Source organism: Clupea harengus, chromosome 8 (genome assembly GCF_900700415.2).
Source record: "Clupea harengus chromosome 8, Ch_v2.0.2, whole genome shotgun sequence".
Classification (NCBI taxonomy): Eukaryota; Metazoa; Chordata; class Actinopteri; order Clupeiformes; family Clupeidae; genus Clupea; species Clupea harengus.
The window spans coordinates 9,538,250-9,565,013 of NC_045159.1; the positions used below are offsets into that span (position 1 = coordinate 9,538,250).

The 26,764-nt window shown below is 43.1% G+C and overlaps 1 protein-coding gene across 2 annotated transcripts; it reads right to left on the reverse strand.

The window, feature by feature from the left end:
- Positions 1 to 516: 516 nt before the first annotated feature.
- Positions 517 to 26,184, reverse strand: rbm27 (RNA binding motif protein 27). 2 transcript variants are annotated; one of them, XM_031571761.2, is made up of 20 exons: positions 25,943 to 26,184; positions 25,098 to 25,216; positions 23,508 to 23,653; positions 22,646 to 22,725; positions 22,081 to 22,274; positions 21,355 to 21,684; positions 19,868 to 20,095; positions 17,179 to 17,328; positions 16,802 to 16,943; positions 15,784 to 15,937; positions 15,213 to 15,422; positions 14,929 to 15,045; positions 11,041 to 11,169; positions 9,288 to 9,362; positions 5,305 to 5,523; positions 4,841 to 4,945; positions 3,177 to 3,410; positions 2,865 to 2,948; positions 2,591 to 2,710; positions 517 to 2,505 (listed from the first exon to the last, which is right to left on the reverse strand). In XM_031571761.2, the coding sequence occupies exons 1-20, from the start codon at positions 25,999 to 26,001 to the stop codon at positions 2,398 to 2,400; spliced, it is 3,003 nt and encodes a 1,000-aa protein (XP_031427621.1). In that variant the 5' UTR covers positions 26,002 to 26,184; the 3' UTR covers positions 517 to 2,397. The 2 variants fall into 2 exon arrangements, with proteins under 2 accessions (XP_031427621.1, XP_031427622.1); XM_031571762.2 differs by having other exon boundaries at positions 17,188 to 17,328; positions 25,943 to 26,183.
- Positions 26,185 to 26,764: the final 580 nt, after the last annotated feature.

Sequence of the window (26,764 nt, forward strand, 5' to 3'; positions counted from 1 at the left end):
TGCATTATTCAGCGACATTTGAATATGTCAAAGTCACTGAAGCTAAATGAAGTTACCCGCACTCAAGCAGGAAGTTTACTTGGGTGGTCTGGATGGGTGTCGGTGAGGAGGGCTTCACCAGGGCTTACATTCAAGCGGCCAAAAAAACAGTGAGTGTACAGGAGTGAATAATATTTTCTCAATGACACACCAGGCCCAAGATATTAGTGAGTCAATTTCCCTGCTACAATACAATACCCTTGAATACCCAAGAATGATTGAGAAAGAGCCAGGGCAAATGAATGACAACAGACAACCATGTCAATGTCCTTACTGGCATGTCCAGTTCATGTTAACTGTTCCTATCCCCCCCCCGTTTTATCTTTTGTAAATTGCCAAAAAATGAATGGTTCTCTCATCCTAATCATAAGGCCATCTTGTGCGATAACATCCATTGGGAGAGATGCATGTCGGTCATTAGGCAAAGGTGTGTTTCGCCTCTCAATAATACACAAATAAATCACAGACAACAATTGGTTCAGGTATCATTACTGGAATGGTGTAAGTTTTTTTGATTTTTTTCTTGTTAAGATGTTGAGATTCTTTTTTTTTTTTTTGATAATTTCTTTAGGCCCAATTGGTTTTTCTTTCTTCTGTGTTTGTTGTATTCTTCATAATAAAACCATTCCTTCTTCTTTATTGGTAACCAAACATGCAAATTAAAAAATCATTTACAAACAAAACTTAAAATACATCCACATATTCTGCAATATATAAACAGTAATATTTCAAACCTTCTCACTAAATGTTTTATGCACCGTGCCACCAAATCATGGTATAGCACAATGTTTCAAAAATAAAGAATATCAGATCAATATTTTTGAATCTTTTCCCACTGAAATAGTCCTGCTATTAATATCATAGCAACATATAATTTTTTTCTGAGTTCACAAATTTCTCAGAAAAAAATGTAATTTTTCCATCCTGAAGTCATGTACAATGACATAAAAGGGTACAAAAAGCAGGCCATCCTAATTACAGATAAATCTCACTCCTATGAAATCGAGGGAGATACAGGAAAGGGCTGGTGAATGATATGACCTAACCATATATCATCATTATCTTGTTACATTGTTAAATACAATATGTAAGTACTAATAACAAAAATATAGATATTTCATCAGGCTTGCACATTCACACTGGGCATAATGGATAGCCCTCTATACCAAGGGTATTTCAAAATAAGGGAATGAGAACCATGGGAGGCAGAAAAACCTAGAGCCATAACAAAAACATATGTCTCCATCACAGACAGGCATTAATAGGGGGGTAAATTATTATTTGGAAATGCATGGATATAACCGTTACTGATAGGATGGTGGAGTTTTAAATAAGCTGCTATAAATAAGAAATTTAGAAAGGGACAGTATACTTTTCCTCAAACTTAAAAAAAATTAAAATCACACAAAAAAAAAAAACCAATAGGAAACCATTTAGTCCCCAACAACTTCTACATTGAAATGGCTACCATGTAATAAAAAGGTATGAACAGTCATTCCAAATCACAACATGTACAAAATTTACACAAAAGCTCAACAAAAAAGAGGCATGAATCTTGTACAAATCCAGCAGTCAGCTGATCATGTAAGGCGAAATAATGTAAAACCAAAACCATACATTCATAACAGCACTATACACAAGTCAACAATTGAAAACAATGTCTTCTACCCATCCTGTTCCAAAGATTTCTTTGGTATGGGACGACAGAATGCAAGTTAGGGATTCCTTTCAACACTTTACAGCACAGCTAGCTGTGCCTCAGTTACCATGGATACTGTATTTACATAGAGTGGCACAACAAGCATTAGGGGGTAACTGCAATGATAATAGGGGAGGTGGGTATTCAAGCATATAGTTTGAGTAGTAATCTAGACTCATCTGACTTGATTTTCAATGCCACATTTAAGTTTTGCCTTCAATGCTAATCAGTATGTTGTCAGAGGAAGTGCTCACCTGCTAGCTCACTAAAACGTTAAGATAGTTTGGAGCAGGTGCAAACACTGAAGAAATGTAAGGAAGAAGAAAGAAAAATCAATTTTGAGTCACAAATCTTGTGACATAGCACTGCACTGTACTCAACGTGAAGCCTAGAGCAGTTTGTGTTCCTAATGTTTCAAACTGGTCTGTCTGCACAGACACGAGGGACTAATTACGCAGATATCAAAATGGTGTGGTTGCTCTTGCAGTGGGTAATCTTCAAGTAAGACACCTCTACCCTCAACAAAAGATGTTTTTCCTTTAGTCAATGAATACTTGTTTAGATATAAGAGTATGACCTGACAGCTTTGTTTTCAAAGTTAGTATCCTATCCCCTCCCCCCCTCTGAAAATAAAATTAAAGATAAAAAGCCACATAAATTTATTTATTCCATCTTCTCCATGAGCGGCTTTCCCCATCTTCGTCCTCATCCTCATCATCCTCCTCCTCCTCTTCATCTTCAGCGAGCAGGGAGGAGCTAACATGTTCCTATGGACACAGTAACAAGGAGACAAGTTACAGAGATGTAGCAGATCACAGGTTCAAAGGTCACAGGGGGGGTTTGAAGACGTACTGTTTTGGCCTCCTCCTTCGGATCCTCCTCTGACGGCTCAGAGGAAACGGACGGCAGTTTGGGTGCGTACCAGGAGATCTCCAGAAACCTGCCCTTAAACTTGGCTCCTTGATTGGCAGCCTGGGCACAAGAATGAAAGTGAATGCAACGGGCACCTTACAAACTTTGACATGACAAGACAAATATGAGTTTTGGGGAGTGGATAATTGACCATTGGATTAAGAGCAAATAGTGAACAAGTGAAAGAGTTCAAGAGAACTGCAGTGAGTCTTACATTCTCCGCCTCGATCCGCGACCTGAAGGTCATGACAACACTGGTGGCATCCTGATCGCGGAAATCCTCCACCTCACCAAATTTCTGACACATAAAAGAAATCAAAAGAAATGTTAATGAGCCATAGGTGTATTTAAAGAATCCTATAAACCTTTACCCAGGGATTCTGAAACCATGGAAGAATACCCTGTTGCCATTACTTCACGTCAGTGCAACTGGGGCGGGGGCTGAGGATAAAATAGAAGAAACAAATCTCCATCCACCACCATATTTTCTCCCTCTGGTTTCCCCACATCTCTCCCCGATTCTCACCATGAAGTGTGGCCTCAGTTCTTCCTTCTCCTCCTTCGTGACTCCATGAATGATGAGGCCCCGCGGCCGGTGATCCACCGACATGTTGTTGCCGCCTCCCCGGCCCCCTCCGCGACCTCTGCCTCTGCCTCTCCCGCCGCGCCCACGAGTTGGAGGAGTCAATGTTGGCCGCGCCGCAGCTGCAGCCATAGCCACAGCGGTAGCTGTAGCCGGGATCAGTCCCATACGCGTCGCCTGAAGACAGACACACACACGGAATGCTTTGGTTAATGACAACAGAACTGTTTCTTTGGTTTAAAAGTAGAGAGTGTATGAGTGTGCATGTCTACTGTGTGTATGAGTTTAAATGTGAATGAAAATCTATAAAAAGCATCCAGATCACCACTGCAATCATGAATGTGCTTTCCCTGGTTTAACTGTCCATTGTTTTAAAACGTCCTATTTCTTTGAAACCTCGGTTTCCGAGGGAATGGAGTGAGACAAAGCTCACATATGGGGAACTAAATACATGCATCCAATTCGCTGAAACACCTACAAACACCTGCAATGATTGAGCAGGTGAGTAGCCAAACTCTGCCCTGGTCGTGAGCTATATAACCCACTGCCCATCCTTGCCCCACCTCATATGTGCCTCATGAAGTGACCGAAGGAGAACTGTCCAATAAAAAATAAATAAAAACAATAATAATAAATAATACTGACACCAACTGTATTCCTTTCCACAGGCTTTCACTGTTATGGGAGCATGCACGACCTTTGAAGACTTTTCTTCAGAACTGCAACCCCCCCTGCTCCCACTCCCCATTAATTGTCTTCCCTCTCCTTTCTTACAAGGAAAAGCAGCTCAAAGTTTAATGCCATGTAATGCTTGAGTGTTGGGCTGCTGTACGAGCTGGCTCGTTGAGCGAGGGTCCTTTGGGCTTGGTAAGTGCCTGTAGTTTAATGTGCTGGAGAGGGGTAAGGCCATGCATATTTCACACACACTAATTTAAGCACACCAGTGGTGGAAAAAACTATGCTCCAAGTGTGTGTGTGTCACACTCACACCCTTACTCACTAACACAAATATGTCTTCCTTCTTAGTGATGCATGTACAGGGTGACTGCATTGGCAGAGTGCTATGGTACATTTATATTTTTTTTCTCATATTTAGAACAACTCAGCGCATGCTATTCTGTGGGACATCAGAAAGAAAAGGCTACACTACAGGCCTGACCATTTCACATAGACACGTGGGCCCTAGTTTCAGAAGTGCAAAGATGACAGGAAGGGACAGCAACTTCAAAAAACAAAACTAAACAAACAAACAAAAAAAAAAGTTTACTAAATTGCTCATGGTTGACTTCACTTTCAACACTGCAGTACCATTGGTTTAAGAATCAAGCATCTGGCCACCACACCCTATTTATAGTTCACTTCATCAGCTTCTTTCCTGAGACATGCAGATGCCTTGCACTTCTATCAAACAACACATAACAATGACTGTCTGGCAACAACCTCACAGTCTGTAGTACTACTGTGCTTACACCAGGGCAATGTGTGCGTGCGACAGAGTACCCATGGTTTTGCACTAAGGACTCACTATTCTAACATTAATAAGCATGTTTTTTTTTGGGGGGGGGGGGGGGGGGTATTAAGAGATAGCTGAGTGGCCTGTGGCTGACCTCGGCATGCAGCTCTGCCAGCTTCCTCTTTAGTGTGGCCGTGTCCTCTCCGGAGCCTAGTTTCATGTGGATGTCCAGCTCTGCGTCTAGCAGCTCCTTCTGGGCCTACAGACGTGGCATTACACAGGCCATACATCACATTCACAATTCATTTAAGTCATTTCAAGCATCTGGCATAGAGATCATCACTGATGTTTGGTGCATGGTATTACATAAGGTTCATTTTCTAGATCAGCTCATACCTTTGTATTCGTTACTACTCAGTTATTCATTTGCATGTTGCATTATAGACCTTGAGAAAATAAATCTAAAAGCCATCTTGGCTGGCCTTGATATATCAGTTTTTCACATGTTTGCTACCCAAAATGATCTGAAACCTTAGTAGTGTCAAAGGAAACAGTCCCAGCCCTGTCCCGAGTCATCCCTGAAACAGTGGCTCAACCCTGGGGGAGAGAAGCTCTTACGTCAGTTTTGTTCTTTGACTGGTTGTTGTTGCTGCTGCTGCTGCTGCTGTTGTTGTTGTCTTTGTTGGCTGCCGGTACCACGGCTGTGGGCCGCTGCAGGGCCACGATCTCCGTCTGTAGCGCTGAGATCATCTCGGACAGGCCGTTCAGTGTCTTAATAATGTTGGCCCGCTCCTCCGGCTTCATCGTCCGGTTCGTCTCCAGTCGCGCGATCAGCACCTGACCAGTGGGAAAACAAGCACAGCATGAGCGACAGATCAAATTAGTGTGAGGGACGGATCAGAGGGTCTCACTTAATTTACTCGCCTGCATCCCTCTGTACTTCCACTCAGATTTCCCTCTAATGCAGGGCTCCATTGTACGACCATTGTGGTTGCACAGGCGACCAAAAATCTGTCAAGCGCGGATAAATATTTTCATTGATTCATTTGCCCCCATCCGCATTCTGACAGGGGAGGAAAAGGAGGTTTCCTCAGCTTGAAGAGCTAGTACACCAAAAATAACTATGCTCTTTTTCTCTGAAGGAGATTCTTTATACACGTCTCCACAGCTGGGCCTACTGTAGTAAGCAGGATCAGTTTATCCGAAAATGAAGATGAGTGACTGGTCATCCAAAATATGTCAGATAGATGTCAGATAGTCAGATAGAAATGTACCAGACAATCAGCAGACAGAACTTCTGTATTTTACTTTCTATTATATTTTCTTGCGACTTAGGTGGTTTCCACATTTCAACTGTCTAACTGCCTTTGACCCAGTGCATTGACCTGCTGACTGTCTGGTACATTTCTATCTGACAGTTGCTTTTCATCATTGCATCTAACACGGCTTGGTATTTTCCATTTGACAGTTTTTATATGTAGCCTTTTAAAATGTATCTTACACAGCAGAATGTTTAGATCAGTTTTCCTTTTTTTTGTCCCTCCTTGACCTTCCTCTTGCTGCTGATGCTGCTCTCCTGTTTGGACCTGCTCCACTTGCGGTACTGAGGCTTCATGACATTTTTGCAAAAGACGTTCCTTCACTTCTTCCTCCATTGCAACAAAAGTGTCTTTGAACCTAGGATCCAGATATGTTGCTGTATTAAGGACAATGTTCAGCTGTGTGTCTTCATATCTTGAGGCAAAGTCTGATTTTATTTGGTCTTTGTCACCTGCAATGATGCGTTCTCCATCCCTCTTCTCCAGACAGGAAAATAACATCTATTTCAGAGGCAGTACAGAAGACAGTGTGGGTACCTTCTCTCCACTTAGCGCATCAGTTAGGTCACTTATCGGGTCAAGTATCTCTCGAACCGTCTCTAAATTTGCCATATCAGAATTTTGGCATCAGATGCCACTTCTTTCTGGTTTCTGCCAAAACAGGAGACAGCTCGTTGCTGTTGACAGAATCGGTCCACCATCTCAAAAGGTGGAATTCCACCGGGTGGGCTCATCATGAATGAGCTTTAGCACAAGAACATTTAAGATCTTCTGTTTGTCTTTCAGGCTCCTTTGCATTTTATTCGACCTGGAAAATGCAGACAAGTTTGTCCGAAGCCTGGACAAGCTTGTTTTAATGTTGTCCAGGCCTAAAGCCTTGCCTACTGCCAAATGTAGATTATGCCAAAAACAGGGTATCCAAGTGTAATTTTCAAACGCCTTTTTGTTGTTGGAGGCATTGTCAGTAGTTATACCAGCCATTTTTGACATGTCCAATCCCCATTTCTCACACACCATCTCCTCCAGCGCTTCATGGATAGAATCTGCAGTATGGTCTGAATACAAAGGAGTACATCCTAAACACCAGGACTGCATTTCCCAGGTTTCTGTTACGTACTGGATTGTGAGTGCCATGTATGCATCAACTGCACTGCCTGTCCAGAGGTCAGTGGTGAGAGCAAAACAAGGCTGACGTTGAAGTTGAGCCTGAATAACCCGATTGGTCTCAGCGTACATCTTTGAAATTTCATTGTTCATGAAATAATTTCTCCCTGGCATATCGTATTTCCTGTCCAACGCATGCACAAGATTCCTAAATCTAGTTGTTTCGACTGTGTATATTGGCACCTGATCAGTACAGATGAACTCAGCAACTGCTCCGTTTAACCTCTGCGCATCTTTTGAGCCCTCTCATATTTCCGCTGGCTTTCAAACACAGCTGGAAGGGAACTCTGACTGTGTTGCTGCTGACTGCTGGCATCTGTTTGACTGTCTGTGGGAGTGGGTGGACAAACAATGCTAAATTTACTTGCATATTGACAGTCAATGCGTGCAAGCAGCCTGACAGGGAGCGGAACAGTGAGTGCACTCTGTTTGCGAGCTATTTTAATGAAGTATCGATACTAAAAATATGCAAAATCGTATAATTTTTAACGTGAGGGTACCGCGGTACCTTTGTAGTATCGATACACCGTGCAACATTATACACAATGTACAGTTTATATGTCCCCTAATGTACATTAGGGGTGGGCGATATGACCAAAATCTTCTATCACGGTATTTGTAATTTTATATCACGGTTACGGTATATATCACGGTTTATCATACGAAAAAGAGGACACTTCAGCGGTGGCGAAATGTGTCCACAGACATTTATTTATTGACCCTTAAGAACACTAAAGTGCAGAAACAATACTGCCTCAATAGGCTATTGGCCTAAGCAATAGTGGCCAGTATCCATTGAATCTTTAAATAGTAAAATTAAAGCAAAGTGTATGTAAAAAAAAAATAAAGATGCTGTGGCATTTAGTCTAGTGCTTGTGTTTCAGTGGTTCTTTAATGTACTTTCAGAAGATAACTCAAGTGGTACAACTTTCTTTTCAATGTGTGTCCATATGTTAACGCAATAATGATGAGATAATTTCTTTATGTGGCCACATATTAAAATAAGAAAATTAAGAAGTTGGCCATTACACAGACATATATACATAGACGCTCCATTGACCGCCTCAGCCTGTTGCTGCGACGTGCTAACGTGATGACTGGCCTGTAAACAGACGCAAGTTAATGATGGAGCTGCAGTTTTTCTGGATAAAAAAGCACTAGCTATAGCGTTTATATTTCTCAACCGATTTCACTGAGTCGTTTTTATATTCAAGGGTTTATGATCTACGTGGAGTACCAAAAAAAGTTTTGTCTCCATGTTACTTAGAATCTTGTTGGTTTGGCGGTAATTGCCGTTGACATACATACACGTACTGTATATGTCTATGATAATCGCTGCTAGACGCTCACCGTTCTTGTGCTCTCACAGCTCATTCACTTTGAAATACTGAAAAGAAATCTAAACTATCGAAATAGTGCATCTTTAACTACTAATATTTGATCATCATTGAGAAAAATGGAACAGAATCTGCAAATAAATGCCTACACTAGACACTTTTTTGAGTCCATATTTTTCAGTATATTGAATCTTTCCCAACAGTCGAGGATTACTCAACAAGTAGGCATGACAGTCCTTGCAGGTTATGTGCTTAAAAATTGTACTGGGTATCGTATTATACGGCTCTTCAGAATTTTCAAAAAAGTTCGGTTGATTTGAATGGGCCACCCCAACATTCGCAGGTCTGTAATTTCTTTATTTTCACTGCTGCGAAAATGTAATGACCGCTGACCATCTTTCATATCATTCCGCAAGTAGTCCGGTCATTTAACGTAACGGGAAGTAATGGGTTGCTACGCAACACCTGAAACTTTTGAGTTCTATTTGCCTGAATAACTATTTTTTCTCAGCAGAAATCACAAAACGGCAACACAATCGTTAAAGAGGTATTTTTGGAGGAATGTCTATCGTTTTGGCGAGTTGCTGTATAATAAGAGGGATGATGTATAGTTCGGAGGTCATGATCTAAAAATAAATCGATTGGATTTCAAAATAAGAGTATACCGCGGTTGAAACGGTATGGCCAAATCTCTCCCGGTAGACACATTTCTACCGTTGCACGGTATATACCGTCATACCGCCCAGCCCTAATGTACATATAAACAGAGTGGCTTTGTTACCTTCTGGCACTCAATCTGCATCTCCAGAATCTCCTGTTTCTTTTTTCGCATCCCTTGTTGCAACTTCATTGCTTCCTAAAATGAAAGAAAAAAGGGAATCAATGAGTTAATGCAACTAACCTTTCAGGAGTTTCATCTCCCTCACAGCAGTGCTCAAAGTCGTCAACTAATAGATTCAATAATGAGGTATTGCCATCGTGGGTCTCATTCCATATGCAAAAGTTACTGAAACTCATTTACAGTGGGGAAAATAAGTATTTGAACCCCTGCTGATTTCGCAAGTTTGACCACTTGCAAAGATATGTGTGATCTATAATTGTAATAGTAGGTGTATTTTAACAGCGAGAAACAGAATATCAACAAAAAAAATCCAGAAAACTGCATTTTATAACATTTATGACTTAATTTGCATTTGATGCAGAAAATAAGTATTTGAACCCCTAGCAAAACATGACTTAGTACTTGGTGGAATAACCCTTGTTGGCAAGCACAGACGTCAGACTTTTCTTGTAGTTGGTCACCAGGTTTACACACATCTCAGGAGGGATTTTGGTCCACTCCTCTTTGCAGATCCTCTCCAAATCCTTAAGGTTGCGTTTTCAATGGGAGGGAATGAGGTTCAAGCCCAATATTCCACGTTACATGGCCCCATCCATAGTCCCCTCGATGCAGTGGAGTTGTCCTGTACCCTTGGCAGAGAAACAGCCCCAAAGCATAATGTTTCCACCTCCATGCTTGACGGTGGGGATGGTGTCATATTCAGCATTCTTCCCCCTCCAAACGCGGCAAGTCGAGTTGATGCCAAAGAGCTTGATTTTGGTCTCATCTCACCACATCCTGTCTCCAAATCCTCCTTAGAATCATTTAAGTGTTCATTGGCAAACTTCAGACGGCCCTGTAAATGTGCTTCCTTGAGCAGGGGGACCTTGCGAGTGCTGCAGTACTTCAAACCATTACGGCGTAGTGTGTTGCCAATGGTTTACTTGGTGACTGTGGTCCCAGCTGCCTTGAGATCATTCACAAGCTCCCCCTGTGTAGTTCTGGGGTTATTCTGCACCTTTCGGATGATCACCGATACCGCACGAGGGGATATCTTGCATGGAGCCCCAGACCTAGAGCGATGGACAGTTGTTTGGTGTTGCTTCCATTTACGAATAATCGCATCAATAGTTGTCTGCTTCTCACCAAGCTGCTTGCCAATGGTTTTGTAACCCATTCCAGCCATGTGCAGGTCTACAATCTTATCTCTGACGTCCTTGGTCAACTCTTTGGTCTTGCCCATGGTGGTGAGGTTGAAGGTGTGAAGTATGATTCTTTGGACAGGTTTCTTTTATACATGTCATCAGTTGAGATCAGGTGTACCTTGTTAGGCCTAATGAGGACTAATCTGTGTGCTTCTTGGGCACATAACTGGTCATTGGGAGCCAAAATTCTTGCTGTTTGCTTGGGGGTTCAAATACTTATTTTCTGCATCAAATACAAATAAAGTCATAAATGTTTTAAAATGCAGTTTTCTGCATTTGTTTGTTGATATTCTATTTCTCACTGTTAAAATACACCTACCATTACAGTTATAGATCACACATTTCTTTGCAAGTGGCCAAACTTACGAAATCGGCAGGGGTTCAAATACTTATTTTCCCCACTGTATGTAAATATAATTGAATCAAGATTCGTGATACAACAAAGGCTTTGGGAGGGCTTCTACCCACACCCCCTAAATCCCCCAAAACTAAAAGTTGAGCAGACTCGCCTGCTTCTTCTTCAAGACCTCCTGCGCTTGAAGGGCTTTGGCTGTCTTCCCCAGGGACTTTGAGGACGGCTTGAGAACGGTGCGTGTGTATGGCCCTTTCATATGACTTCCCCCTGCAGACATAGCAGCCTTTGGAAAAGGAGAAACAGATAGAGGGAAATTGTTTTCCTTTTACTGAAACATTCATACTCAAGACCTATTTGGTAAAGCTGTGAGAAAAAAAAAAAAACAATACAGTGTAGTATCGCAATATTTTTCGTCCCGCTATTTTATCGTGTACGCGTTACCATGGCGGCGCGTACACACGCAGCGGCTCGGGGCTCTCCAGACTTATAGGTTTTGTTAGTAATTGTTTAGTTGTAGTTTTATTTTAATTGTATAGTAGGTTGCCACGCAGCATCTCAGGGGTCTCCAGACCATAGGATTTTGTCAGTAATTGTATAGTTATAGTTTTATTTTAGTTTTAGTGAAATTGTTTAGGTGGGTTGCCATGGCGACGCATACACAGCTGTCCCGGCTAAAGGATTTTGTTTAATAATAGTTTTAATAATAGTTTGTTTGTTAGCACTCATGTGCCCTGCACTGGCACAACAGTACAGCCGTGCCGAGCTCCTGGACATAAATCGTGAATTACATCGACTGTCAAGCGAGATATCCATTCCTCCCGAGATCCACAGTTTACCCAGCGAAAGCTCTGCCTCAACGGGCCGGCAGAGGAGACGCTGTGAGCGGAAGCAGAAACAAGGCAAGCGGGCCGGTGTACGAGCTCGGCTAAAGGCTAACCCATCCAAACCACCGCGTCCTTCAATCTTCCTCGCCAATGTCCGCTCAATAAGAAATAAACTGGATGAGATCAGACTACGACTCACAGCACAGAGGACGTTGACAAGCTGCTGCTGCATGATTTTCACGGAGACATGGTTAGACAGCACCACACCAGACGCAGCTATCCAGCTAGCAGGCCGCACCGTCTACCGGGCCGACAGAACAGCTGACTCGGGTAAGAAGTCCGGTGGCGGTCTGTGTGTATTCTTAAATAACTGCTGGTGCACAAACGCAAGCATTGTCGAAAAGTATTGCTGCCCCGAACTGGAACTTATGCTTCTGAAGTGCAGGCCCTTCTACTTACCGAGGGAGTTTGGCATTGTTTTCATCTGTGCTGTTTACATCCCTCCGGACGCTAATGCTAAACTAGCATTAGCACAGCTACATGTCTACATAAGTAAAAGACTGGCCACACACCCAGACAGCGCCTTCATTGTAGCAGGAGATTTTAACCGAGCTAATCTCAGATCTGTGCTCCCCACATTCCATCCAAACGTGACCTGTGCAACAAGAGGCAGTGTGACACTAGACCAGGTGTACACTAATGTTGTTAAGGCTTACAAAGTACAGTCTGACTCCCACCTAGGCCTGTCTGACCACCTCTCGCTGTTCCTGTACCCCTCATACCAACAAAGAATAAAAGCGACAAGGCCTGCCACCAAGTCCATAACAGTGTGGAATGAGGATGCCATCCCTCAGCTGCAGGACTGTTTTGACAGCACGGACTGGACAATATTTAACAGCCTGGAAGCTCCTGTTGACCCAAAAAGGGCACTGGAGGAATACACATCTTCAGTTATGGACTACATCAACTTCTGCGTGAACAATGTCACAAGAAGGAGGACTGTGAGAGTGTTCCCCAACCAAAAGCCATGGATGTGCAGAGAGGTGCGTACACTATTAAAGGCCAGACGCAGCCTACAGATCAGGTGATGCACCAGTGTACAGCGTAGCCAGGGCAGCACTGAGGAGAGGCATAAAATCTGCAAAAGCCAAGCACAGGCAACGTGTTGAGCAACTTTTCCACACTCACACCAATCCGAGACAAGTATGGGAGGGAATAAGGGCAATCTCGGACTACAAAGGGACTGCGTCATCCCCCCCCGTCCAGCTGTGCTACCCTGTCTGAAGAGCTGAATCAGTTCTATGCACGGTTCGACAGGGACAACACTGGTCAGCTGCCTCTGCCCCTACCCTCTGACGCTGCTGCACCCACTCTGAGCCCCTACGAGGTCAGACTCTGCTTGAAAACCATCAACCCCAGGAAAGCGGCAGGACCAGATGGTGTGGCAGGCCGCGTACTAAGGAATTGCGGGGACCAGCTGACAGAGGTTTTTACAGACATTTTTAACCGCTCTCTAGCCCTTTCTCATGTCCCCCCATGTTTCAAAGCATCAACCATCATACCTGTGCCAAAAAAGACTGCGGTCACATGCCTGAACGACTATAGGCCAGTGGCTCTCACCCCCATACCTGCTAAATGTTTGGAAAGGCTGGTCATGAAACACATAAGAGGCATCACACCAGCTTCCTTTGACCAACACCAATTTGCCTACAAAGCGAACAGATCTACAGAGGATGCAGTAGCCCTGCTGCTTCACACTGCACTGGAGCACCTGGAGCTAAAGAACACTTACATCCGTATTCTCTTTATAGACTACAGTTCTGCTTTCAATACGATCCTTCCAGGCAAACTCATCTCCAAACTTCAGGACTTAAACCTCAATGCTACACTGTGTAACTGGGTATTTGACTTCCTGACCAATCGCACACAGAGAGTACAACTGGGGAAGCACCACTCTTCGAATTTGACCATCAGCACTGGCGCCCCACAAGGTTGCGTGCTCAGCCCACTATTATACACTCTCTACACCCATGACTGTACTCCCTCCTGCCCATCCAACTACATCTTTAAATTTGCAGATGACACAACAGTGCTTGGCCTCATCTCCAACAACAATGAGGCTGCCTACAGGCAAGAAGTGGGAAACCTGGCAGCCTGGTGTTCTGAGCACAACCTCAGTCTCAACTTAAAGAAAACAAAAGAGATGATCATTGACTTCCGGAAGTCTGCTCAGCACAATCACCATCTCCCACTCTACATCAACGGGGAAGAGGTTGAGGGAGTCACCTCTTTTAAGTTTCTGGGTCTAACGCTGACGGAGGAGTTGTCCTGGGAAAACAACACAGCTTCCGTCTTGGGGAAAGCCCAGCAACGCCTCTTCTACCTCCGGAAGTTGAGGAAAGAACACCTTCCTCAGAGACTACTGAGCAACTTCTACCGCTGCGCTATAGAGAGTGTGCTGACATACTGCCTGAACGTATGGTTCTCCAGCTGCACAAAGGCGGAGCAGGCAGCCATCCAGAGGCTGATTAAAACAGCAGGCAGGATCATCGGAGCAGAGCTGCCCGACATCTATTCCATCTCCTCCTCTCGATGCCTGCAGCGTTCAAATCGCATCCTCACGGACCCTTGAACTTATCGACATTTATTAAGTATCGATAGATTCGAATTTCATTGATTTAATATGTGAGTTGAGAACAAATCTACTGCGACATGATGGCCACTGTATAAGAAACATGCCATCTGTTTTCATGTCGAGTGTGACTATTTCGGCTTCCAGAATACGTATGGCATTTTTATAATATGTGAGAAATAAAGTATTAAGTGTTGCAGAATCGAATCGCAGTTTAAACATTTTTAAAGAATCGCAATCATTTTGTAACGTAGGCCAAATATTGTGATAGTATCGCATGGAATCATACTATTCATACGCATTTACATTTACAACTGTTGAATACAATACTACGACACCTACTCCATGCAGACGGAAAATTCCCAGCTCTACTCCAGCTCATTGTGTCTGTGTTGTGTGTCTGTGTTGTGTGTCTGTGTTGCGTGTCTGTGTTGCGTGTCTGTGTTGCGTGTCTGTGTTGCGTGTCTGTGTTGCGTGTCTGTGTTGCGTGTCTGTGTTGCGTGTCTGTGTTGCGTGTCTGTGTTGCGTGTCTGTGTTGCGTGTCTGTGTTGCGTGTCTGTGTTGCGTGTCTGTGTTGTGTACTCACTGTGGGCAGCTCTGGGCTAGTACCCTTCGGGTCAGATGCTCCCTGGGTCACAGTAGGCAGCTCTGCCCGGGGTTTGGGGAAGTTCTTATTCAGCACATAGGCCCCTGGGTTGTGCTGCTGTTGGGTTGAAAAGAGAAAAAGACAACAAGAGAATAAGAGCTTTGTGCAACACTCTTTACACTTTTGTTATTCCACTTTATTTCCCTTACTGAAATGTCCTCTACCCAATGCCCACAGCCCGTGCTATGTAAAGCTATGCGTTTGTCCCACTCTGACACACTCACCTTGTGTGTGGTGGTGTGCTGCGTAGCGAGACTGGTGCCCTGGCTATTGCCTTGGCCCTGCTCCTGCTGCCCCCCGGTGGGCTCGCGGTGCCAGTACACCCGGATGAAGCGGTTGTTGAGCACGGCTTCGATGCTGGAGATGGCTGACCGGGCCTCCTCGTTGGAAGTGTACTGGATCAGGGCGGCCTCCGGGTCACCCCCAAACATGACCTGGGACAGAAATCCACAAGTATTTAATAAAAAAACATTTAAAGCAAATGACAAGAACCAAACTCAACCAGGCCTTGGGAGGTGGAAATGCAAACAGATTGGGAGAGCCTTTACGTTCTTGCTCATACAGAGAAGATGGCAAACCTTGTGGTGACACCACGTCGCATACATACACACACACACACACACACTCAAGAAAACACCAAACACCACAGACTAATGAAAAAAGTCTTCAGGAAGAAAATGTAAAATATTTTACCGTCCCAATGGATCTTTACATAAACTCTCTACCCAAGATCAGCTAATAACAAAAAACATTAAAATAAATTATAAGACGCAACTGAAAATATCCAAAACATACCTGAATATTTACAATAGTCCCAAACTTGCTGAAGTGCTCATTTAACTTAGTGATATTGTTGAGGTCCCGTGGGATCTTGCGGACCTCCAGTTTGGTGTTAACGTAGTGATTTTTCTTGGGGAAGTTGGGCTTATGCTGCGAGTTGAAGTTTGACCTAGGGGAAGAGCGGCACACCCTTAGAACGTCCAGTGCCATGACATCTTTAGACAGAGCTCATCAAAAGATCTCTCTCACTAAAGAAAATAGCAGGATAGTGATTTTATCTCCAACCTATTCTTTACCTTTTAGTGAGACATTTGCTAGCCAGGGAACAAATCTGCACATACAACTTCTGACTGATTTGACCAAGAGGCTGTCAGCACATCACACACAAATCTTTTCCACTGGAAAGGTATAAGCTGGGTTTTAACCAGGGTTCAGCACGCTGTATATGTGCATCTGCTCATGTTGTTCTGAACCGGACAGCTTGCTATGCATTTAACATGAAAAACTGCCAACGCTATAAAATAAAAAGCCACTGCTATCGTTAGGGGTGGGGGGAAAAAAAATTGATTCTTCGATTTCTCTCGATTCTCTCTAGAACGATTCCGTCTCGATTCAGAAAAGTTCATAATCGATTTTTTTTTTTTTTAACATCCATTTTGTGTTGAAATGCAAGCTGCATCGATTATTGCATTGTTCATAGAAAGTCATAATTTTGACAACGAAAAGCTTTTTCATCTGGTGATTTTCTTTAATTATCAAACACAAAGTAGGAAGTGATTGGCAACCTCTGAGTAGCAAACTCAGATTTGAGACTGAGTAGCAAACTCAAATGTTTTAAAAATCGAGATGCATCGATAATCGTTTTAGAATTGATAATCGATAATCGGTTTAGAATCGAAGACCTCGGAATCGAATCGTGAGGTGCCAAGAGATTCCCACCCCTAGCTATCGTCATAACGTGTGCATGTCAAATAAGAGTCTATCTGTGACAGGCTACAGCTCTGACTGAGCCGCACTCCATGCCTGTACTCACTTGTCCATCCAGGGCTTCTTGGGATGAGGGCCATCTGTGGAGCTCACAGGCCTCTTCCTGCTCTCAGCGTCGGAGCCAAACCAGGACTCGCTGGTGGACGCGCTCGTCACCGAGGGCTCCGTCTTGATCACTATGTTTGCGGCTGTAAAGACACACAGTGACGTTAGTTTCGATGACATTATCAAATAACTGACGATTACAGAAAATACTTGAATATTTCTCATTGCACACAGAATTGAGACACCAGTATAATGTACTATCCTTGAGTCCATTCACTGTTAAAAAGAAGTGTGCAGCACAGCACACATGCACTTTGAACTTCCAGACATTACAGAGATGGAAATTCTGTTTGAATGATGGCATGTGTGGTGACTGACATTCGGTACCTCGGGAACCCTGGCCTTCATTGGAGGTCAGTCCTATGAGATAAGGTCTCTGAGTCTGGATCCGCGGGATGAACTGCCGGTACTGTGGTCGGCTGGTGAGGCCCGGCGACTCCGGGTTATACGCCTCCGAGTCGTACGAATCTGATGAAATAGAAAACAATATGGGTTGGCTATTTGGGATACAAATTTGAAATTTGAAATGTCTGGGTCAGAATCTGTGTTAGGATACAAACAACCTTAAAAAGAACAAAAGGAGCTAAGTACTGACACCACACTCCCCCCCCTTGACAAAAACCATCACAAAGGCTACTCTACTGCTACCATGTTAAAAAGTCCCTCTTGTGCAACCCAATGAGAATAGCGTAGGTTCTTACATTCAGAGAGAGAGTACTGAAGGTGGACAGGGAGAGAGGAAGAGGAGCAAGAGGAAGAAGGAGGTGTGGGGGGAGGTGGAGGAGGGGGAGGAGGTGGTGGAGGAGGAGGAGCAGCGGGAGCAGGAGGTCCCACTCCAGGAGGGGCCAGAGTAGAAGAGGAGGAGTTCCCAGAAGGAGGAGTGTCAGTAACACTGGCTGCAATCAGCAGGGGTCCTACAGAAGACACAACCCACACTCAACCCATACAGAATGCATAACCCACACTCAACCCATACAGAATGCATAACCCACACTCAACCCATACAGAATGTGGACAGGTCCCTACCACACACCCATCAACCCTCAACTTCAGGTTTCGTACACCATCAGCCACTACAGACATTTGTATTATATCCCAATTTTATACGATGACATCATGGGTATGCTATTGCTTAGCTTAAAAACAGGTAATACATGATCAAAAATAGGACTGAAATTATGACATTTTGGGTATTTCGGTGTTTCAAAGCTGATAAAACACGACCCAAACAGTGAGCAAGGATTCATAACATTATCTACTTGATAACGTTTTTGGATTGATGTTTGTGTTTATGACAATTATCTGTTTTCCAATTCTGGGCTTATTAAAGCAGCCTGTACCCATCACTCACTACTCTGCCAACCGCCAATGTCCTTTTAGCACTAAAGACCAGGGCCAGCCCGGGCCTATTCCTCGGGCTTAAGCATCAGCGAACAGCCTGTTAAAAAGGCCATAGTAAGAAAAAGGCCATAGTGAGTAGTTGTTAAATTGTCCAGATAAAGCATGTTTCGTTAAATGACCATATATGGAAATTGCGTTGGTCATGTGACTCCACTCTGCACGTTAAAGTCGTTTTGGTTTGCTTCACGGCACATTTGGATGGAGTGGCAGCTTGCTCCGGGGATTTTTTCACTTTATTGTATGTTGCACTTGGTTGTAATTGTGTGCGTCCATGCATTAGTAAGTTACCTTTGTACCTTGTAATTGTGTGTTTGTTACAGTTTAGCTTGTTTCATGATTGTTACGAGGAGTGTCACTTACTGTTCGTGAACTCGCTTAGCATAAGCTGCTAACGTACAAATAGGAGTGTTACAGGTTTTCCCTGTATAATTTATTATTTAAATGGTACTACAGGGTTGTGTATTAATGTATATTTTCTGTCTGTGCTTTACTTTCAGAACCACCTACACTTCAATTCATTCATTCATTCATTGTTGTATTTAATACAGAGTCCAGGGGGGTATTCCTAGTACGTGGTTTAGTGACGAACCCGGATAAGTTAACTCTGTAAGTGGTAAATCTCCTAATAGAAGAGCCCTATGACTTCATTCTCCTGGCAAAACAAAGCCATAAGGATCCTTTTTTAGGAGGTTTACTACTTACTATGAGTTAACTTATCTGGGTTACTCACCAAACCACGTACTAGGAATACCCCCCAGGTCCAACTGGATATCCAAGTCTCCCTGTTTCCTTCATTCTAATCGGATGACCCTCAGTGATTGCACCTTTCCCGAACCCCCTCTATAACACAGCCTCAGTATTCTGTCTCCATTAGGAGTTGTAATATCGAGGACACTCACAGAGAATATCTCTACAAACTTCTACACAGTGCTTAGCAACGGTCACGCGAGTACAAAGACAACAAATTAAAACGACATTTAAAACAGACATGGAAACAGTGTCTGATACGTAGATAGTTTACCAATACAAGCCAAGTTATTCTTTGCATTGCAAGGCAACCTAAACTACCACTACCTATCTGGTTTCTCCAGTTATATTGTTGCATTGTATTCCACTCGGCACCAGTCCAGCCTCAGAGATGTAAACAAAAACAAAAAAGGTCTGAGGCTTTTCCCAAGACACCAGGGTTAACCCCATACTGGAAAATATGCCACGACTGTACTAAAGAGCTTGAGCACTTTATTCAGTGCTTAATGAAGATAAACTGTCTCAGGGGCCTTCACTAGGCATTCGAAATTCAGGTCTACTGCAACTAAATCATTTTCAGCTGCCATATAGATATGATTACAAACAAATCATATCATACAAATAGCCATGTTAAGGTTGGGTATTCCAGGCAGCACCAACTTTTTAAATCGCCTGACTGTTCAGTGAGTTCATAATTCAATTTATGTACAATTTACCATTGCACCAAGTGTCATAATTCGTCACTTGACAAAGCCCTTTTTTTTCTATGTTGTGTATCAGCGTGTATTTACTAAACAATACTATGACTACAATGTGTAGTATCACAAAAATTGAAAAGTGCTAAACTCAAGTTACTTACCAGGCATGGGAAAGATCCCTGGGATGGGAGGCTGTATGTGTGATGGTGGTGGCATCCGGATGCTGGGTGGGGGCTCAGTCATGGGGGGCATGGGCATGCGGGGGGGTGGCATGCCCGGCGGAGGGGGCGGGAACGGAATCATGGTGGGCAGAATGCTGTCGTCCACAATCAGAGGGTCGTTTCCATGGTCGAATGGACAGCGGTCACCAGAAACGCAGAAGCCTTTCTCTATAGAGGAGAGAGGGTTAGGGGATGTGCATTGGAATTAAATGCAGAAGGTGGTTCTCTCACACTGATATACAGAAATACATTTAAGCTGATCAGTAACTCTAGGAAGAATACAGAGACATTTTGAAACTCACAAATATTACATTTCATATAGCAACTTGTCTGCAATGAGACATTGAACTTGCTTTTACCCAGTAGTTCCTTTAAAAAAAATAATAATAAAAAAAAAAAAACTGGTGCATTCTCTCCAACTCCAAACAAGCACAGAAATTCCCTGTTCACACACCTGTTACCCTGAAGGCTTCATGAACTCCCTGAACACAGGGCTGGTGAGAAACATACCCTTGGGCATCAGACACAGAGGGGGGGGGGTGTGTGTGTGTGTGTGTGTGTGTGTGTGTGTGTGTGTGTGTGTGTGTGTGTGTGTGTGTGTGTGTGTGTGTGTATATATATATATATATATATATATATATATATATATATATATATATATATATATATATATAAACACCATCCCCAGACACTCCCCTCTCACTAATACCCCACGGCTCTTGAGTAGAGACAGTGACACAAAGGTCATTAGTGCTACTTCGTAAATGAGCAGGTACACACAGACAGACACACACACACTCTAATAGGATAATTTAGGGAAAGGATCAGACCGCCATTAACATCTGTGCTCGCAGCTACAATAACAGCACTTGTCACACTGAGCAAGCTTCACATTCAAGTAATACCAAACTGAATACATCATTGTTCTAAAGGCAGAAAGACTTCCATTATTTTCTTCATGGCAGTCAGACTCACTAAGCCACACTGATTCTCATTACATCATATGCTACATTTTACATTATGCTAGAGCACTGCTGTGGGATAGAAGTGAGTAGTTTTAGTTAGGCTACATCTTTAAATAAGTAGAAGTCATCTTTCAATACCAAGCACACAGTAAATCACTGTGACTCAGAAGTAAAGTTCACGTGTGAAAGCTTTTTCCCGCTGCTATAATTGGCCTAGATTAACAGTTTTTGAAAGGCCAGAAATATCACCTTCCTAGTCTATGACTAAACAGCCCTAATGCAACCAGACAACTATACAATATCCTTCTCACAAGAAGTAACACAAGACGTTGTTGAAGAACACCAATAATTGTGCGATATCAGACCCCTGAACACGTATGTGTGTCGGAGAGGGTTAGCAAGAGGAGTAGAGGCATATTCGAGGCAGGTGTGTGTGTGTGTCTATGTGGTGTCCATGCTCACCGTCGTAGTCCCTGCAGCGCTGCTTCTTGGAGGGGCTGGCGTCCACCGACTTGCTCTTGTCTTGACTCCGGTAGAAACTGGACCAGCTCTCTGTCGTGTTGTCGGGCTGACGAGCCGACGTTGCCATAGCGACGGAGCTGGGGACCGGCGGGCCTCTTGAGGAAGAGGAGGAGAACTGGTGCGGAGGGGGATTCATGGAGAGCATGAAGGGTGGAGGAGGAGGGGGGTTCCCCATGGGGGCGGCAGCGGCGGCGGCGGCGGCGGCTGCGGCGTTGGCGGCGTTGTAAGCGGCCTGCTCCTTCCTCTCCTGCTCAAATTTGGACCAGTGTTCTGAGATCAAATAAAGACAGACAAATAAGTTTTAACAATGATGTCAAACAACAAAATGCAATGACAGGATTACCGAAAGTAGAAGAAGTGGTAAGGTGGGTTGGAGGTCAGGCTCCCGGTTAGCAACACATCGGAACATCGGTTAGTAACAGACAATTTATAGGCAGCCCACATGTGACAATCCCTTTATGTTTCTCCCCATTTCTCAGTCTCTTTAGGTCTCTCTTCATCCACTTCTCCGATTTCTTTTCTGACCGCTTCCATTCATTTTCTCTACGCTCATGTCCCTTCATCCTAGCCACTATACATGCCTTTAAACCGTTCTTTCATCCATTTTTCTTGCTCACTATTTTTCCCCACCTCCTTCCTCCTCTCATCCCCCACTCTCCGTCTCACCTCTGGCGCGTCCTCTGCTCCCGCTGCGACTCCTGCTTGTGCTCCGGCTTCTGCTGCGGCTCCTGCTCCGACTGCGCCCACGGGAGCTCCCCCGCCGCCTCTCGTGTCGCTCCCGGTACGACTCACCGCTCTTCCCGTGGCGGTCCAGGTCTCGCCGCTTCCAATCCACGCCTCGTCGACGGTCATCTCGGCTCCTGAGGGGTAGCACACTGGCAGTCGTTTACTTTGTCACACATCAACTACTGCAACACTAACACACCATAAGAGCTGTTCATGGAGGTGCTGCAGAAAAAACTCAAATTATAAAAGGCAGCATGATGCAATAGATTTTTGAGCTCTCAGCTTACCTTAGTAAACCTTAAATTCCACAACAATAGTCAAGATGAGAAAACTCACAAGTCTACTGAATCATGTTGCCTCGATAATTTCTTCTCAACATGTTTTCTTTACAGTGTACTTTGCACTTACAAATAAATTTGATAAATTAAGTACTGACATACTTTAAGTCCTTCCTAGTCATCTGTGCTGCATAGAGAAAACACACTGTTGCTAAGATGTGTCTCACCTTGACTCATTAAAATCTGGGCGGTTCCTCAGTGGGCTCCTCCGCCTCCTGACTTCACCTCCGTCCTCTGCGTGATTTGCCTGGAAAGACAGTATTCTTAAGCTGTGTTTGGAACTGTGTTCGCTCACTCACTGTGCCCTATACAGAACAATCTGTTGAGTTCACCATGTAGGGAATCAGACGTTAAAACAACAGCAGATTTCAGATGCTTCTGTGTTGGTAACTTAGCAACATAGTAATGCTAACATGGCAATGCTAAACTGCTTATCTTCAATAAAAAGATTAAATTGCTGTTACAAGGCAACAGATGTGATATTTATGCTTATGCAGTCTATATTTGCATTTCATTACTCATTAAGATTGTTTTCTTAAATTCCTTTACTGTACACAAATTAGGATGGGAAGTATAATTAAAAAGTCAAATTAATCAGTCTATTCTAAATGTTGTCAAACATGGTTTACTTTTAAATTGTTAATTTTAAAGTTTAGGCATCCAACTGGTAACTAACATGTAACCTAACAAATGTCCAGTCTTCTTCAGTAAGTTCACCAATGAACTGAGGTAAACTGGAGAAACTGTAGTGTACATTGTCTGTGTACTACAATTTGCAGCACGTGTGGGGATTTTATAGTGCCCTATATAGAGAATAAAATTTTAAGTTGAAATTTTTTACATCACTGAATCAGAATGGCCGATTCAATATATAGTGGACTATTGAGTGGGTGATTGGACATTCTAAACATTGCTTCAGTCTCTGGAATTGAAGCCAAATTGAACATCTCCAAATTGGATTAGAAACCAGAAAATCTCAGATAATTCAAATAGATTAAAAGATTCAAATATAAAAATAAAAATGAGTACCTCCTCTTCCTTGTTTTTCTCCTTCTCGTCTGGCTTCTGCACCACTGGTTTAGGCTCATCTTTGGGAGGCTCTTTCATCTGAGGCTTCACAATGTAATTTTTTGTGACTAAACTTTCAAAGAGTTTGTCAACAAAACCGGAGGTTTCTGGAAATCAAACAGGGAAAAATACATCTAATTATTGCCTGTAAAATATACCAATGAAATGGGTATGACATATCTAACTACAGGCTGGCAAAACATGCAAATAAAATAGCTTTAAATATTAACTGCCTAGCCTTTGAAAAAAAACTAAAATAAATTCCCAAAACAATATGTTGTATCGCGTAGTGTATAAATGACTTAGTCTGCCTGGTGAGGTTACTCTTGTTGTAGCATGTCAAACAACCTAACTGGATTACTCCCTTAGATTTACACCAGCCCTGGGTCTGCGTTCTACAGTCATTTTCTACAATTTTCTACAGGTTCTTTACAGTTATTGGGGTAAACAGAAACACGTAAAACTCTGCAGTTAACAAGAATATTGTGAGCCTGTCAGTCAGTTTACTTTGACACGGATGCTTCCCCCATGGGATTACATTTTATTGTCATTTTGTAGCTAGTGTACCTAAAAAGATGGGGAAATGGAGCCCAGTTCAAAAATCCTTCAGTTTTCCTTCAAGTTCCGACCTGAAACACCTGAAGCAGTTAATCAAGCCTTTAAGAGGCATCCGTAGAGGGCTGCAACCTCAACTCTGCATTATTGCGCAATTGAAGTGGGCAAGTCCATTAAAAAAAAAAAAAAAACTGACAGCTTTCAAAACTACCTCAAAGTACAGCCGATTCCATGCGTTACAACTGTACTGTATTACAGCAGCGAACTAATTTCTTCAAATCTTGAGGCTGCTGTTTCAATGAGAGGCAGACAACAGAGTGCGATGAGCTGAAATGTATTTCAATCTTGCAGACTTCCATTATGCTTTCCAAATCAAAAAATAAACACTTATCCAAGTTAAGCCAATCAGAATATTCTGCTCACTTGTTGTGGGAACCTTTTAAGACAATGGTGGCTGTGTGCGTGTCCGTGTGTGTCTGAGACCCTGTTTACTCCTCGGTCGGCTTCACCGGTCCTTGACTATCGGCATCCGCCTCCCCTATGCAGAGACCCCTTAATGAATACTTGGCTGTCTGTCAGCCTGCACCTATGAACTGCACATAGGCCCTCTCTGCCTGACCTTACTTGACACTTGTTTCTGCAGAATTGCTCCATGTTCACCACACCACTTTATCACAACCATTATATTTTACTACACTACCTATATAATATTAACTAGTATTTACATCTTCGCTCTAGGGTATAAACGTGTGGAGTTAGCCTCTCCGTGACTGGAGTACCGTCCACACAGATCATCTACATCAAAATATTTATCTGCCGATTTAGAAAAAGAATAGACTCTGATATCGCAACTGTCCCTGTTAACTTTCACAAAATGAAGTTCACCCTACGTCTCGTTACCATTACAATGTAATGCAACTTTTCACAGTCAGTGGCCCATCTTTAAAGATGAAGCAGGTTATGGTACTGGCAATTGGATTTATGGACCATTCTTACCTTGCTGAAGGAACACATCCAGTTGATCAGCACAGAGGGCTTTCAGCTCTTTCTCAGGTTTGTCTTTCTTCACTAGAGCCACCACGTAGTTGGCTAACGCAGAGGGGTCAGCATCACATCTGCAAAACAACGGATAGTTAATATGAGAGGTCAAAAGATATTCAGCCCGAGATGACATCCCTAAACTATGCAACACATTATCCACTGTTGGATATTATAATTGACGTCAGCTAGCGATATAAGAAGTGGGAAATAAAACTGCAATTGGTTTACAACACGTGTATGCATCCCGGATAAAGATGCCGTACATTCTATCTGCAATAAATATTGTTTACTACATGCACGAGGCGGCCTAGCTAAAAGCAAACGTTAGCTACGGCGGCTAACTGTCTATAAATGAACATGGCCTTGGCCTCCTGAATTATTTCACTGCTGTGAGGCTTCTGACATGCAATAGGAGTTCCTCAAACTTAGTACAAAGATTTCTGTGATACGTTAAGACAGCAAGTCAGTTCGTCAAACTAGCACGAAAACAACCAATGAGAATCCTTCGATAAACTGGCTAACCAGAATGCTAGGCGGCTAGCTAGCTAAATGAGAAACTGAGGCGGGCGGGCAAGGAAATCTATACTGAATTTAGATTTCGAAGTTCTGGTCCTAGATTTAGAGACGATTTTAACTGTAAATAATGTGACTGATGACTTTTCTTACTTCCACTACCACTACCACGGCAAGATTAAAAACCATCCACTCTTCCACATATAACGCCAGCGAGATAGTTAGCAACCTTCCCAGCTAGCTATAACGTTAGTAGCTAGCCAGAATGTAAAAAGTCCATCACTCACATTGGTTCCAGGAGTTTCGCAAGCCACGACTTCAAGGCGTCAACATTGTCTATAATCATCGTTACAACGACTTTTATACGGACTATAAGCAGACTGTCTTGTTGTATATTCCCAATTTCATCGTCTACTGCTAAAATTATTCAGTTCGGGCCTTTGCTAGCTAACTAGCTATCTAGTGATAGTCACTTGCACGTCGGACAAACTGCTTTACGTTCGAATAGGCATGGCAACATTAACAGGCAACACGAAAGACCAATCAGCTTTTCTCACAAGGGGGCTGTGTGAAATCTACCAATCCTAGCCTCGGTTTCTTCAACGAGGAGTAATGTAATCCGCTTGTGGGCTTTTGCAGTTATGTAATACTGACACTGTACAGTGAGTGTTTAGATAGACTACAAAGATTATCTGTTATCAGCTATAAAAATAAACCTGTGCTGAGTAGTGTTTACTTTTTTTAAAGCTTCATTAGAGCAGTGTCGGTGCATGCTGGTGCTGTGACTGTATATCAGCAAACGTTTTTTTTTGTGTTTGTTTCTCAAAAGTTAGATAATTCAACCACAGACTTATAGTAGGCCCTAATCATTTCAAGATGCATATAGGTACCTGGCTACCCTTGGCCTGGCACTCTGAAGATGATGCTGGGACAGAAGTATTCTACCCGTTGCAGTTTCTTTTGCAGATTTTGTTTTGGAAAAATGTTCTAATGTTCTAGTTCATTTTTATATGAATGTAAGATACCCATATGTGAAAAATAAATAGGCGTACTTCATGGTATAAAGAAAACATTTCATAATTATGCCTGTATCAATATTGATTTCCTTC